At 35.4% G+C, this 16,248-nt stretch overlaps 1 protein-coding gene across 1 annotated transcript in view; it reads left to right on the forward strand.

Moving 5' to 3' along the window:
• mcm9 (minichromosome maintenance 9 homologous recombination repair factor) overlaps positions 1 to 11,496 on the forward strand; it is a 30,663-nt gene extending 19,167 nt beyond the window's left edge. The window contains 9 exon segments of the mRNA XM_056481327.1: positions 1,330 to 1,455; positions 1,585 to 1,704; positions 3,179 to 3,353; positions 4,017 to 4,219; positions 5,889 to 6,092; positions 7,373 to 7,455; positions 7,537 to 7,682; positions 9,879 to 10,501; positions 10,504 to 11,496. Coding sequence (XP_056337302.1) covers positions 1,330 to 1,455; positions 1,585 to 1,704; positions 3,179 to 3,353; positions 4,017 to 4,219; positions 5,889 to 6,092; positions 7,373 to 7,455; positions 7,537 to 7,682; positions 9,879 to 10,501; positions 10,504 to 11,303 — 2,480 coding nt within the window. The 3' untranslated portion in view covers positions 11,304 to 11,496.
• Positions 11,497 to 16,248: the final 4,752 nt, after the last annotated feature.

Genomic DNA, 16,248 nt, shown 5'->3' on the forward strand with positions numbered 1-16,248 from the left:
GAAACATTCATACACTCTCACATTCACACACATACTCACATACTACGGTCAATTTTGTTTAACCCATTTACCTAAATGTTGGACTGTGGGGGAAAATGGAGCACCCAGAGGAAACCCACGTCAACACGAGGAGAACATACAAACTCCACACAGAAATGCCAACTGGCCCAGCTGGGACTTCATTAGCAACTTACCAAACCATAAAACCACCCCAAAACTCTCAGTATAGGGTTGTTGCTAAAAGGGATGCAGCTGCAGCCGGAAGATAATGAGAGTTATTTATATTATTTATAAAATTACACATTAAATGTATTTTATTAACTTCTAACCCAACTCTAAACCATTGCAATAATGTAAAAAAAAGTAATCATACAAAGTATTGTTTATTAAATTACCCATTAAATTGTATTTTATTAATGCCTACCTCGCACAGTAATGTCAAAATATTCATTATTGTTGCTCAGCGTCATAAGCATTGTTATATTGATGTGAGTATCCACAGCTGTATCTCATCTAGGCTTTACCTCAGTATACCCTGTATACCTTAATATCTTAACTCTCTGTGGTCTCATAGGATGCTTTAGAAATGTCTCCGAAGTATACTCTATTATTATGTGTTGGTTCTTCAGTCTATTGGGGCATTGTTATGGTGTTCTTTAATGGTCGCTAGGGTGTTGTGGTTGGTTGTTAAGATGTTTTGAGAGGATTCTACGGTATATTGGGAGATTAAGGTGCCCTGAGTGGTGGCTATGGTGTTGTAAACTTGATAAAGAACTGCTACAATGTTCTGAATTGTTTCTAAGGTGTATTGGGATGTTGCTAAGGTATTTTGAGTTGTGGCTGTGGAGTTCTTAGTGGTTTATACCAAAGTCCCTTTAAGGCAAGTCACTTAACTCTGCAGCCATCTTTAAAACCCCTCTCTGGCATTCTGTTTGAATGGGGAATCAAATGCTTGGGTCTTAGCTGGTCAGGTTGGGAGATGACCAGCTAAAACCACCTTGACCGGTCTAGCCAGGCTGGGAGCTAGGCAAAACCAGCTATGTCTAGCTTAAACCAGGCTGGTCAAGCTGGTTTTATCTGGTCATTTTTCCAGCCTGACCAGTTAAGACCAGGCTGGAAATGGCCAAAACCCCTCTAAAACCAGGAATTTTGCGCTACGCCTCTGGAACCCACTTAGCAATCACCAATACAACCTAGCTATAACTCAGTCAGAACCTTCTAGCAAGCATCCAATAAGCCCCTGCAGCCACTCATAATGTTTGAATCTCATGGGATTGAGTGTTTTGGGGTATTCATATCATCTCTTCTCTTTCTCTTGACATTCTGAAGGCAGGAATGAAATCTTGATGAGTCTGTGCCCTCAGGTGTTCGGCATGTACGTCGTCAAGCTGGCTGTTGCTATGGTTTTGGCAGGTGGTGTGCAGAGAATCGATGCGTCTGGAACCAAGGTGAGAGGTATGTGTTCGCACTTCACATAATGGACACTCTGACATTTTGGCTCTTCCTAAAGGAAAGATTGAAACCGTATTACTCATGTGCAGATCTGAATAGTTGTGAATCAATGGATGTGATGTGTGGGTATAGGAGAGTCTCATCTGTTGCTGGTGGGTGATCCAGGCACTGGGAAGTCACAGTTTCTGAAGTACGCTGCTAAGATTACACCGCGATCTGTGCTCACAGCAGGAATCGGATCAACTAATGCAGGTTCCACATGTTCTTCTTTTGAACCTCATGTCAACGTCTCATTAACATTCTGGATATGCTCTCTAGGGTGATGGTTTGAATAGTATAATAGTATACTTTTGTTGAATTGAATTGTTTCTGTGCACAGTATTTTCTGAATGCACGTTAAAAATGAGGTATAAACACGGACTATCATTCATATGTGTATGAAAGTATATTTTCAGCTTGTTGGCAATTCATTTATTATTTTTTTTCATTTTGTATAACTTCGACTTATATGAATAAGAACAGATTCACTAAATCTTTAAATACATTTTCAATGAAAACATAAAATATGTATTAAATGTGTATATTGTTACTTTACCCAACTATGAGGACTTCCGCTTTTCAAACACTGAAGTGTGAAAAGGGTCTAATGATGAAACTACAATTGTATCAATTATATAATTAACATTATATTAACTTCATTATATTACAAAATTTTATGCATCATATTATATTAACTTTTTCTGTGCGTTGTTCTGTCTATCGTTCTATTATTTTATCTATCTATCTATCTATCTATCTATCTATCTATCTATCTATCTATCTATCTATCTATCTATCATTCTGTCTGTCTGTCTTATCGTTTTATCTACCCATCATTCTATCCATCGTTCTATCATTTTATCTATCGTTTTATCGATTCATCGTTCTATCTATCTATCATTTTAGTTTTGTCTATCGCTCTATCCTTTTATTTATCGTTCTATCTATTATTGTATCCTATCTATCTATCTATCTATCTATCTATCTATCTATCTATCTATCTATCTATCTATCTATCTATCTATCTATCTATCTATCTGTCTGTCTGTCTGTCTGTCTGTCTGTCTATAGTTTGATGTTTTATCTATCATTCTATTGTTTTATAGTTTATTGTTCTATCTATCGTTCTAACATTCTATCAATCACTATTTATCTATGGTTCTATCTGTCTATCGTTCCATCTATCTGTTGCAGAACGTTCAGCTTTTACTATCACAAGAATAAATAACATTTTAAAAAAGACAAAAAATAAACTTATACTATATTAGTGTTACTTCATTTTTAAATACACTAGAGACTGTTGACATTTGAGCATTAGTACCAATTTTGAATATTTATATAGCAAAGTTAATCATATTGGAAAACCCTAACATTTAGGTTGAAAAAAATAACAAGGTGTTATATATGAAAATAAATAGGTGTAATGTATGTGGATGTTAATTACATTGAAAAGGCTCTCTCAAATCTGCCTCGTAACCCCTCCTAAGGTGGATTATACACACAAAAAAGGCAAACTTTATGTAGTAATTTCTAATGCGCATTGTGTCTCGTCCACTTCTCATAAAGTTCAATGTTGTTGCACACTTTTTCAGATTGCTGTGTGCACGTACTGTTTTTGAAAACTGCATCAGTTTGTGCCATGCGCTGAGCATTTATTGCTGTTGTGTGATTGTGAAATGTGACTCAGGTTTGACGGTGGCTGCTGTGAAGGACTCTGGAGAGTGGCATCTGGAGGCTGGAGCTCTGGTTCTGTCTGATGGAGGTCTGTGCTGCATTGATGAGTTCAACAGCATCAAAGAGCATGACCGCACCAGCATCCATGAGGCCATGGAGCAGCAGACCATCAGCGTGGCCAAAGCCGGGTGAGTGCTGGAGCTCATAATCACACATGCTATCAGATCAAATGATTTCCCCATTCCATTTGATTTTGATTAGGGATGGGAAATGTGCAGAGCTGGTGGTCATTCAGGAACATGGTTGAGAAACACTGGACTAGAGCAGCAATATACAACATTTTGAAACTTAAGTGTGTGTTTGATCGCTTTGGTTGCAAAAAGCCATAAAATTGAGTGAAAAGAGAATTAAGCATGCTGAGGTGTCTCTTTCTGCGTGATACTTTGGGTGTTTGGGCCACAGAAAGATGCCTCATGTTATGTTTATGACATATCCAACATGCTCCATTCTTTTTTTATGTTCATCCATATTTTGATGATGCTCTAATGTACTTTAATTTGTTCTGCTGCACTTACTGATAAACTATATAGAAAAATCTCTGGCAACTGACATTAAATATCTCTTGCTTGCTCTTTCGCTGAGGATAATAAACAGAATATAAAAATAAAATCATTTTACAGCTTTTGTGAATAACTTTTTGACCATTTTAAAAATTATTTTGGGGAAAAAAGACATTTTTCTTGCCCAGCCTTACTATGTGCCTGAGTTACATATAACTGGATAATTCTTTAGCAATTTTTATTAACCAGAAGCATGAAAGCATCATTAAATGTCCCTCTTTTAATGTTTAGAATGGTGTGCAAATTGGACACAAGAACCACCATCCTAGCGGCTACTAACCCAAAGGGCCAGTATGACCCTAATGTGTCTGTGTCGGTGAACGTGGCTCTTGCCAGCCCCCTGCTGAGCCGCTTCGACCTTGTCCTGGTTCTGTTGGATACAAAAAACCCAGACTGGGACAAAATCATCTCCTCCTTCATCCTGCAGAATAAAGGTTTGTCACAGAGAGGAATATTTTGTTTTTTTAATATCAGAGGTTTTCAAATTATATATTATATTATATTATATTATATTATATTATATTATATTATATTATATTATATTATATTATATTATATTATATTATATTATATTATATTATATTATATTATTATATTACATTATTTTATTTTATATTTTATTATATTATTTTGTATTATATTATTTAATATTATATTATATTATATTATAGGTCACACTTTACAATAAGGTTCATTAGTTAATGTTAAACAATACATTAACTACAGTATTTGTTCATGTTAGTTAACGGTAGTTAATGAAAATACAGATGTTCATTATTTGTTTATGTTAACGCACGGTGCATTAACTAATGTTAACAAGCATTTACTTGGATGTTAATAATGCATTATTAAATGTTCAATTATGATTTATAAATGCTGTACAAATGTTGTTCATGATTAGTTCATTTTAGTAAATGCATTAACTAATGAAACTTATTGTAAAGTGTTATATTATATTATATTACTTTACATTATATTATATTATATTATATTATATTATATTATATTATATTATATTATATTATATTATATTATATTATATTATATTATATTATATTGTATTACATTATATTATATTATATTATATTATAATTAAAAAATATATATTTATGTGTCCTATATGAATAACAATACTTAAATAAAAGTATATTAATTAATATTTTATTAAGGTTTAATGATTCTATATTTTATTTAATATTAATATTATTAAAAATTAATGCAAAAGCACGGTCACCCCTGCATTTCAGCCTCGACTTAGGGATGCATAATAATCTCTGGTCTAATGACCGAGGAGACCGACCAGGCTGATGTTCAGTCAACAGGTCTGACAGATAAGAAGGTGCCAAGCAAAAACCAAGAGAAGGCTTTTAAAAGTGACACGATAGTGCACAGGCAACCAGTGCAAAGAGCATAAGACTGGTGTGATGTGGTCATGTTTTTTGGTGCCGGTTAAAAGCCTTGCACCAGCATGTTGAACTAAGTGTAAACGGGACAGAGTTGTCTGACTGATCCCAAAATATAGTGAGTTACAGTAGTCCAACCTAGAAGTAATAAAAGTTTGAGTTATTTTTTCCAAAAAAAAAATTCTAGATAGAATAGGTTTGACTGTTTTTAAGAGTCGAAGCTGAAAAAAGCAGGCCTTAGGAGTATATCTTTGCACATTAAATTATCTTATTTAATAATATTTATATGGATTTCTATGTCATTATAATATTTTTGTTTGTTTGTTTTAATTCTCATTTAAATAATTTCTTGAGTATATTTCTAAGTTTGTACCTGGGTCACATACTGTTTTAGTTTTACATGCCATTCAAGGTAATGCAGTTTGTGAGTCATTATCTGAAGTGTAATTGAATCAAACGCACCACTATCTATGCTTATGCCTCCATCATGGGATTTGTTGCATGTTCAATATTCATTATTTTCCCAAGCGATGCCACTCTGGTAGGAAAACTTGTCCCATTGAGTCCTGAATCGCCTCTCATTTGCCCACTTTGAAACTCACTAGAAGTTCATGGTGAAGCCTTGCCATTTGTTGCACATTTATAAAATATTCATCTTAACATCTCTCTCTAACTCTCTTCCCTTGTGTTTTTCCCTCAGGAGCTCCGAGCGAGTCTTTGTGTTTATGGAGTATGGAGAAGATGAGGGCCTATTTCTGCCTCATCAAGACTCTTAAGCCTTGTATAACACCGGAAGCAAACGCTATCCTGAGCCGCTACTATCAGCTGCAGAGACAGAGTGACAGTCGAAACGCTGCCCGAACAACCATTCGCATGCTGGAGAGTCTCAGCCGCCTCGCTGAGGGTAAGATGCTAACACCTAGCATAACAGCTGGTCTCATTTCCTCTGATTTATGACTGAATTAATCTATTTAAGTTTATTCATCTTCTGAGACCAAATTTAGATCTTTCAAGTTACAGTCACCACAACTTTTATTAGGCTTATCTGAATGTTTATGCTATATATTTTCCAACTGAGACTTATGTTGTTGTTTTTTTACGGATGATTAAAATCTATAACCATTATCTGTCTGTTTAGCTATTGGTCACTTGCAAAAAGCCTAGTAAGTAGTCTAATGCTTACAACAGTGCAACATTTTAACAATCAATCATGTTAGAAGCGTGCTAGCAAGCTAATTAATGTTAGCAAATTGTAAATCCATGCTAACTATATGCGATAAATGACAGAAAAAACAGCAACATAGTTATTTATGCTAATAGCATATAGCATGATAGCAACCAATTCAATCTTTTCATGTTAGCAATATGTTAACTACTTTAAAAACATGCTAGAAACATACTGATTCATGTTAGGATTGTGCAGACCTGTGTGAATATGTTAGCAACATGTTAAATGTATTTGATAAAGGTTATAGCAGGATAATGCTAACAACATGTTTTAATAACATTGTTAAACATTAACATGTTAGCAATCGTGATAAAGTGGCAACTCCAGGTAGCACATGCTAACTAATACCAGAAACGTGTTTATGGTAGTCATATATGAAACACTAGAAACAACATAGGTACTATGTTGTTAATGCTAGTCAAATATGAAAAACATGCTGTCAACATGCTAATTTCTTCTAGCAACGTTTTAAGTAACATTTTAAAACAGCTAAATTTATGCAAGTGGTGTCATAAAACATGATAGTCAACCTATTAATTCATCCTAGTGACATTAATGAGTCCAAACAACATAGTATACATGCAAGAAATATGCTAATATCATGCTAATATGTTAGTTTTGTTCAAGATATGCTAACAGCACTCTAAAATATGTTGACTGTTAAAACTGTTTAACAAAAATCTTATTAATATACTAACAAAGGCAGGTATTATGTTGTTAACATGCTAAAGCATTACAATATGTGCTACAACATGCTAAGAATCTGCTTTAACAAGTTAAAGTAGTACTAAATCAGGTTCGAAACACATTAGCAACAAAAAGGCTAAGTCATTCCAGCAGTATGCCAAACATCGGGCCAACATTAATCTAATTCTGCTTTTTCCTCTGTAGTGTTTTGCTAAAAGCCTTTGCATGATTGATTTGACTGTCTGTCTGTATGTGTGTTTATGTTTCAGCTCATGCTAGGCTGATGTTTAGAGAGACTGTAACAGTAGAGGATGCTGTTGTTGTGGTCTCTGTAATGGAGTGCTCCATGCAGGTACTGCTATTATTTGCTACATTAGATTCACTGACAGGTTATATTACTCTTTTGATGAGCACTTGCTTGTGTTGGCCACAGGGAGGCGCTCTGCTGGGAAATGTGAATGCTCTGCACACCTCTTTTCCTGATGAGCCCTGTGAACAGTATAAAACACAGTGTGAGATTGTGCTGGAGAGGCTGGGACTCTTTGATCTCCTACAGAGGGAACTACAGAGACTCTCAAGGTAAAGCAAAATGCTCATTTAAGTAGTACTGTTTGTTTGCTCTGTAAGAATGAATTAAACTTATCAGAATATTTTTTTTATTCAGTAAGGATGAATTAAATTGATCAAAAGTGACATTTTAGAGATGTTTCGAGATCAAAAAATGCTAGTCTTTTGAACTTTTGTGATTAACATTAGACATTAGCATGACTTTCTGTAAATATTAGGCATGCACTTTATTTTTGAGGGTTTTATATTTTCAATGAATCAGTTAAATACAAACTGAAACTCACCTTTCAAAGATCACCTACATCTTCACTATGCAATAGTCACAGCACAGCGGCGTCCTTGTTCTATTCTTTTTTGCAAGTGTTATAAGAAAATGCAGTACGTTTTGTTAATTTGTGTTGTGTGAAATTGCAGCGCGTTTTTTAAAAATGAGCATGCATTGTGAGGGTGAACAGATGAAGATCTTTTCTCTATTTGCTGGCGTTTTTGTAATTGCATGCGTTTTCTTAAATTGCAGCTTTTTAAGCTCTCTTGGTCCCCATAAAAATGTGTTTGTATGTTATATTATTAAATAGTTTAATTAGCGTTTTCTATTTAAAATTAATTAAATGTATATAATCCTTAATCTGTTATTTGTATTCCTATCAATCAATATATAGTTATATTTTTGTTTAAGCCTTAAAGGGCACCTATGGTAAAAAAATCTACTTTTCAAGCTGTTTGGACAGACATATGTGCATGTATGGGGTATAGACCGTCATATTGGGGTGATATAAGCACACCCAGTGCTTTATTTTCAATTTAACAACTTAAAAAACGGTGGACCAATTGGAGTTTTCAAACAGACCGCAACTTTACGTAGGAGTGCGGTCCCCCTGCCCACCAATATTGATTGACAGGCGCGTCATCATATCCTCAGTTTGTTGATTCACGTCCGCCATTTTCAGCGTGATTCGAAGCGATATCACTAAAGGAACACCCTAGCTCTATTTTTAGATGCAAGGCTCATTGGGCTCAACACAAGAGCAATATTCTCCACATTATCGCTCTAATCAGAATTATTGGTTGTATCTTTAGGTAGGTTTGCAAACATGTGTACTTCTCATTGAGTCTACCTTATACTTCAGCCGTTTGCATTTCTCGCGATCCCAGAAGCTTGCTGTGATCTTAACTAGCATGCGTTTTAGAATTCTAAACATCGGTTTCTATCAGGGTACACTCAAGTCGACGGCTGGGCGCCACGGACCGCTGCAGAAACCTATGTTTAGAATTAAAAAATGCGTGGCGTGACGATTCGGGACACTTCATGTTTCTGCCGCGCCACAGAGAGTGTCTGGTGTGCCGTGTCGCGGCTTCGAGTGGCGCATCCGGTGCCTCAGTCAAAGTTAATTCAGTGTGTGTGGTTATTAGTTTCTGTGTTCAAGCTCGGCACTTGAAACTAGCACACAGTTGGCTGTAAAACTGTACAAAGACACATATGATTTTGTACTCTCTGCTTGGTCTGTGTCCGAGTCGTACATGTACGACTGATTGCTGAACCTCTCATCCTGCTCCTTCTCTCAGTCTGCCTGTCAGACTCTGTTGCAAACGCAGAGCGGGTGAGCTCATGGCCCCGCCCCCTTGTTACGTTGGCGGGAAGCCGAAACTAATTTACATGTGAAGCAACACAACCAAAAATCAGCGAACTGTGGACACGCCCCCAACATGACACTTTTTAACACATTATAATAAAACAATCTGAATTGTGTTTTAAACTGAACCTAAACTGGCACACTCAGAAGAACCATAATATTAATATTAAATCATAAAAAAGAGGTAAACTATGTGCCCTTTAAAACCACTTAGAAAATATAATAAAAAAGATGACTAAATGATCATAATTTATCAAATTATCAAAGATATTTTTTGATGGAACTTGTTATATTTCAAATTTAAATTTATATAATCCTTAATCTGTAAATTGTAATTATATCAATCAATATTTACTCTCGGGGTGACGCGGTGGTGCAGTATAATAAAAAATGCTATCTAAATCTAAATTGATCAGAAATCCACTCAGAAAACTTTCTATAGTTATTATATTTAAAATTTCACTTTATATTATAGAATCCTTCCTAAAATCCTATTAATCAATATTTACATTTATTAACTCAAAAATAGATTTAAATTGTCCTCTTACTCAATTAAAGCTTTATTATATCTCTCCAGGCTGCAGAATGGAAAACCAGAATCCCCTAAAAGTCCTCAATCACACAGTGAACACACAAATGAAAACACAACCAGTACGAATCACAGTAACCAAGAACTCGGCCTGAACTGGTTCCACTCATTATCCAGCTCATCCAACACCACCTCCAACAATCCTCCATCACCAGTCATTACCTCAACACAGAACGCCACCACACCACCCGATATGACGAGCAAAAACCAACACCAGCAGGCTTCAGTGTGGGCGAAAAGTGCAGATGCATCCATGGAAGAAGCTGTACAGGAAACAGTTTCCAAAAAGCTCAGAGGCAAACGACTGAAAGAGATAAAAGAGACCCTCCTGCTGAGCAAAGATGATGATTTGGAGGACATCATCGTCCACAGTACACCCATGAATCACTCCAAACGTAAAACCATGCAAGACACTAACCAGGAGAGTGGAGAGGATCTACACGGCAAATTTACAAACTTCACTTTCAAGCCCAGAGAGAAAATGAGTCACGATAATGCAAGTGCAAGTACAAGTGCTCCTGAAAAACAGAAGAAGAGGAGGAATGAGACAGACTCTCATCCTCCAGCAGAGGGCGGTAGAGCTAATAAAACTCTCCGAATGGAAACTCACAATAAAACAAAACTCATAGAGAATCTGTAAAGGATGCAATGAAGCCTGAAGCTCCTAAAAAGCAGGGTGTCAAGAAAAACGAGTCAAGTTTACGTCCTCCAGCAGATGGCAGTAGAGCTGATAAAACTCTACGAATGGAAACTCACAATAAAAACAAAACACCTATAGAATCTGTAAGAGATTCAATCAAGCCTGAAGCTCCCAAAAAACAGGACGTCAAGAAAAACGAGCCAATCTTACGTCCTCCAGCAGAGGGCAGTAGAGCTGATAAAACTCTCCGAATGGAAACTCATAATAAACCCAAAGATGTTTCCTCACAGGTCTTGAATGATGAGAGTTCAGCTCAGAAACAGATGTTTGAGGACAAAGAACATCCACAACAGCTGCTGTCAAGACTGCATGCTCTTTCTCCAGGTGAGAACGACGGCAGCTCTAATAAACAGCCACCAAAGATGGACCACCCAAAGGCTAAAGTTGCCAGCTCAACTCTGGCCAAACTTTCCAGGTTTTCTTTTACAGGCTCGTCTGAGGAGCAGGCTGAAGATAAAACAGTACCGACTCCACCGGTGGCCGCAAACGGCGGTGTTGATGTTGTGGCAACAGGTTCTGGAAAACAGGAGAACATGATAAATATGAGGAGAGAGATCTCTGACAGACAGAAGGATGATGGAGAATCCGCCGGAAGGAAGAGGAGATGTTTTGAACTGGGCTCTGGAGGATCTGCTGGACTCATTAAAGGGTTTTCACTGTTCAGCTCGACTGTCTTAGATGATGAAGATCTTGATGATGTCTGGAACTGGTAAAGCGAGATGTTGTTGTTGTTGTGTGATAGCATTATATTTCTATTTTTTATGTTGTTGTTTTTTTTTGTTTGTTTTTTTTTATTTACGTGATAATTTAATTACCGCAAAACAATATATCACATATATTAGATGAGATCTGATGCCACAGTCGCAGTGTAAAGAAGCTATGTGCACTTTTTCTTTTTGTTTCAGTAAATTTCAGTGATATTTTTATGTCTGGTTTCAGTTTATTTGTTTTTACTAAATTTAACATAGTTAAACTAGTTTAACTAGTTGAATAGAAATGTTCATACTTTGATATAATCGTCATTAACAAAATTATTATATATATATATTTTTTTTGATTTTCCCAAATTTTAAATAGTGATAAATTTTTATGTCGTCCAATCCTGAGGGGTACTTTTTTTTACTGCAGTAAAGCAAGAGAAGAGATTGAGCTGGTATTTTCAAGCTATCCTGGCTGAACTTAGCTCTAATTCAGTTCCATGAATACAGGCTAATTTAAGCTAGATTCAATTACTGCAGAGATGTTTTATTTGCAACAGCTATGCTAAGATAAATTTGTTAGATTTGCTGTACACTCTCAAAAAAAATGGTACAATGCTGCACCAAAGAAGGTACAAACCCTTGTCACTGGGGCAGTACCCTTTAATGAGACAGAATTGTACCTTAAGACAAAGAAACAAATTTGTACCATTGCAGTTTGTACCTTTTAAGGTTATGATTTGTTCCTTGGGAAACCAAAATATGCCTTTGGTTTTTAATACCTGCAGATACAGTATTGTACCATCATCAAAGGTACAAATCTGATCTATGAAGGTACCACTACAGTGACAAGACACTTTGTGCCTTAACAGTGTTCAATGTGTAGCTCCAAGAACTATTTAAAGGCATTTACTTTATCCAAAATGTGTCAATTTATTTTCAGTAAATTTAAACCATCAAATAAATTTATTAAACAATGTTTTAAAAAAAGTTTATTTTTTGTGTAAATGCACCTTTTCCATTTACAGTAAAGAATAAAAAATACTTTAACATAAATCAAAAGATCTAATTTTTGTTAAAGATTACACAACACTTTTCACTAAAATGTTATAGAAACACATTCTCTCATGTACAATATAGCACATAGTTTTCTCCAATTTTCACACAATACCTTTGTAATCACTTAAAAGTTCATTTAATTTACTAAATTTTATAATAGAAATAGAATTATGCAAAAGTATTCTAATGATGTGCACAATGATTGATTAGCTTTACAATAGTAAAATATCCGCATCAAGACTTAGCATATGCAGGACTTTTGCCAGCTCACGTGCGTAGTGCAAATGCCAAAAGGTGCGGATATCAATAATGAAAATGTATTTATTAGAAAATGTTTACCAAACGTTTATTAAAAATGCCTTAAATGTTTAGTTTACAATACCTTTAGTTTTGTTTTACCAGTTGTATTTTTATTATAGAACTTAATAATGAATGTTGATGAGTTTCTTTAAACATATGCTTTTGAATGATGATTCATGTTTTAATATGGAAATTACTCATAAAAGCACTTTGCCTTTCCAGTCATATTTATTTTCATAGATATTGTAATAAATGAGTTGTCCAACACTTATGTACCTTTGTTATGGAGATGGTAATTGTGTACTTGGTAATTGGTAATTGTGTACCTTCATTTCAATTGTACCGTAAAAGGTACAGAACAGTATCATAAGAGGTCTTTTCTGTATCATATAAGGTACAACTTTTACAAAGGTACAAAACTTTTTCTGAGAGTGTATTTGCAATTTATAATTTGAAATGAATGTTTTAGTCACTCCATGTTCTTCTCCCTTTATATTTTTAAACCATAGAATTAAATATAGAATTAGCTGTCATTTGTATTTATGTTCATATATGGCAGTTTCAAATTTCCTTTTGTGGGAGATCTATAAAAGAGATTAAGTAGATGTATGATAAGTGCGCTTAGAGCAGGAGAGAATGCTCCGACTTATGCAACCCAGGCTCATTTTAAAAACGTAGCCCTGTATACATTTCTGAAGAGCACCAAATACGTCAGGAGGTAGTTTTTGTTTTCGCGAATCCACCAGAGGCCGCTGTGTACACTTTTTAAGATCTCAAATGTTTGATCAGATCTACTGTTCACACCTGCTCTTCTTGCGTAAATCCACTTCATCCACCCCCTTTTCAAAACCCAACCGATAGTGTTTTAAAACGCACCGATTGACCTACCCACCCACTTCCCCAAACCCAACGGACAGTGTTTTGAACAGAAATCCAAAAAAAGAAAAACCCTCTAATTTTTAGGTTTTTTTTTTGTTTTGTTTTATTTTTTTACCACATTTTCAGATTTTAACACGTTCTCACCCTGTTTTTTACTCGTTTATTTTATTTTTTGGCTTTTTTTTTTGTCTTACCCGCTTTCTGGAACTGTTCTTCGCCAGACTCAAACTTCTTCGCTGCGGTCAACTCCTCTCTGCATCTCAAGTCTGTCGACATATGCTGCGAGGCACTGGAAAAACTGGGAAAAGCAGGAAAGCCGTCCAAACAGAGGTAATCTGTCAGCTGGTATCACGAAAAGGAACTGCGTCATACCGCCCCGTATCAATCGTTTTAAAGACAAAATGCAGCCAAACATACTTCTGGCTACATAATTCGTGATCTCCAGAAATGGGCTATGTTTTCTGAATGAGCCTATGTTGGACGCAAGTTATTTTTTAAATTGTTTTTCCACCTCTTTTATGTATCTGTTAAGTCTTTACTGGAAAGTATTGGTAGTAACTAGATCAGTGGGAAAGAGTGGCTTTTTAACTTAACTGATTGGTTAACATCAGGTTTTATCCATATTTGCATCATTGATTATGTGATTGACTTTGTGGTCTGTTTAAGAATGCAGCAAAAACACATTTATACCAGATATCTACACCAGGCTTGACATAGCAGCACATTCTCATCCTGAATCAGCCATAGATTAAGCCAGGATGCGCTGATTAAACTGCTGTAGGTCAAGCGTAGTTTTTTTCTGTTATCCTACCTTCCTTTATTCCACTTTTGTTCAATTGGAATTGCTTTGAAGAAATAGTTCAGCCAAAAAAATGAAAATGTACATACACTCAGGTGCTTTTAAACCTTTATGAGTTTCTTTATTCTGTTGAAGATATTTTGAAGAATGCTGAAAACCTGTACCCCTTGACTTCCATAGTAAGAAAAACAAATACCAAGGAAGTCAATGGTTACAGGTTTTCAACATTCTGCAAAGTGTTTTCTTTTGTGTTTTAAAAAGGTGAAAGGAAAATAAATGATGACAAATGAATGTTTTTAGGTGAACTATCCCTTTAAGCTCTGTTTCCATATAACTGCACACTTTAGAATAAACTTAGAATCAAGCATGAATGAGACATTTAATAGCCCTATAGTATATGTCCAGATAATCAGACTTATTACAGCTCACAACCTAATAATAGGCGTTTAATCACCTTCACTGCAAAAAATCTTATGACAAAAAGTCAAGACAACTATATTTTTATGTTGCCTTAATTTTTTGGGGTCGAAACCTGATTGACTTAGTAAAATAAGTTAAGTCATAGAAGGGCTGCGTCCGAAATCGCATACTTGCATATCACATTAGTACGTAAGTAGTAGGCCATTTTGGACGCAGCCAATAATTTTAGTCAGTTTGATTGATGTAAGTTAAGATAACAAGAAAAGTTCATTTGAATTTAAGGCAACAATAATTATTTTACAGTGATTTGTTGTTCAGCTATTTGTCCTGGAAAAATAGTCTCACTATTGGTGCCTTTTTATTAAATCTTATCGCAATCAAAGCATATTCTTTAATATCTGTGGCAGATGCTGTAATAGATGTTTTCATGCTTGAACAGTTCACCCATGGGGATCTGCGGATGATACCATGGTGAAGAAATGTTGTGTGTGTTCATGGAGACTGATTTAAGTCTACTGGGAGTTTAGGGATGAAGGTACAGCCGTGGGGGATTAATAGGATCATATTGGATCTGCGGCCTGTCCTCAAGGTTAAAATCATGGATGAAGACACTTCTCTATAACTCGATTGTTTTTTCGATCTGCTTGAAAGGGATAGTTCAGTCAAACATGAAAATCTGATGCTTATTTACTTATCTGCAGGCCTCCAAGATACATTTTTTCTTTTTCAACAGTAGAAGATTTTCAGTAAGACTTTAGTTTAGGTCACAATTCATGCTATTAACTACTGGCTTATTGCCTCCCTATCATTAAGATATGAACTGCTCATCAGTAGTTATAAAGCATGATCTCATTCTGATTCCCTAATCCTAGCCAAAACCTAAACTTCTACCTTACTTAAATCCACAGCTGATTAGTAATTTATTAAGCTAGCAGTGTTAATTATTAGTTTTTAATTGTGACTTAAACTTAAGTTTTACCAGATTTTCTGCTTAAACTGAAATTTGGTGATTTATAAAATGCTGATCAACAGCCAATGACATTGAGATTTTTCAATGCAACAGACAAGCAACTCTAACTGAACATAATAACCTGAGCACCTTAGTTATAATAACAATGGTTTAAATAAAGTAAATAATGTTTCTTACACAGACCAATTTATTTATGTTTTTCATTTTAATTACCTCAATGTATCATGCAACACAGGCTCATTGTGAATATGTACCTCTGTATACATTTTTAAAGAGCAAGATTTATGTAGCCAGAGGTATGTACGGCTGCATTTCGTCTTTAAAATGAACGATACGACGGTTTCTGTTCCTTTTTATGCTTGCCAACTGACTCCTTACCTCCATGTGGAAGGCTTTTCCGCTGTTACCAGTTTGCCCAGTAGCTCGCCAAGCACGTAGGCAGAATTAGGACGAGGAGTGGACTTGACTGCAATTATAGGGTTAGAGTCCAGTATTTCCAGAAAGCAGATAAAACAAAAATAAAAGGAAAATAA

The sequence above is a fragment of the Danio aesculapii genome, chromosome 20, assembly GCF_903798145.1.
Source record: "Danio aesculapii chromosome 20, fDanAes4.1, whole genome shotgun sequence".
Taxonomy (NCBI): domain Eukaryota; kingdom Metazoa; phylum Chordata; class Actinopteri; order Cypriniformes; family Danionidae; genus Danio; species Danio aesculapii.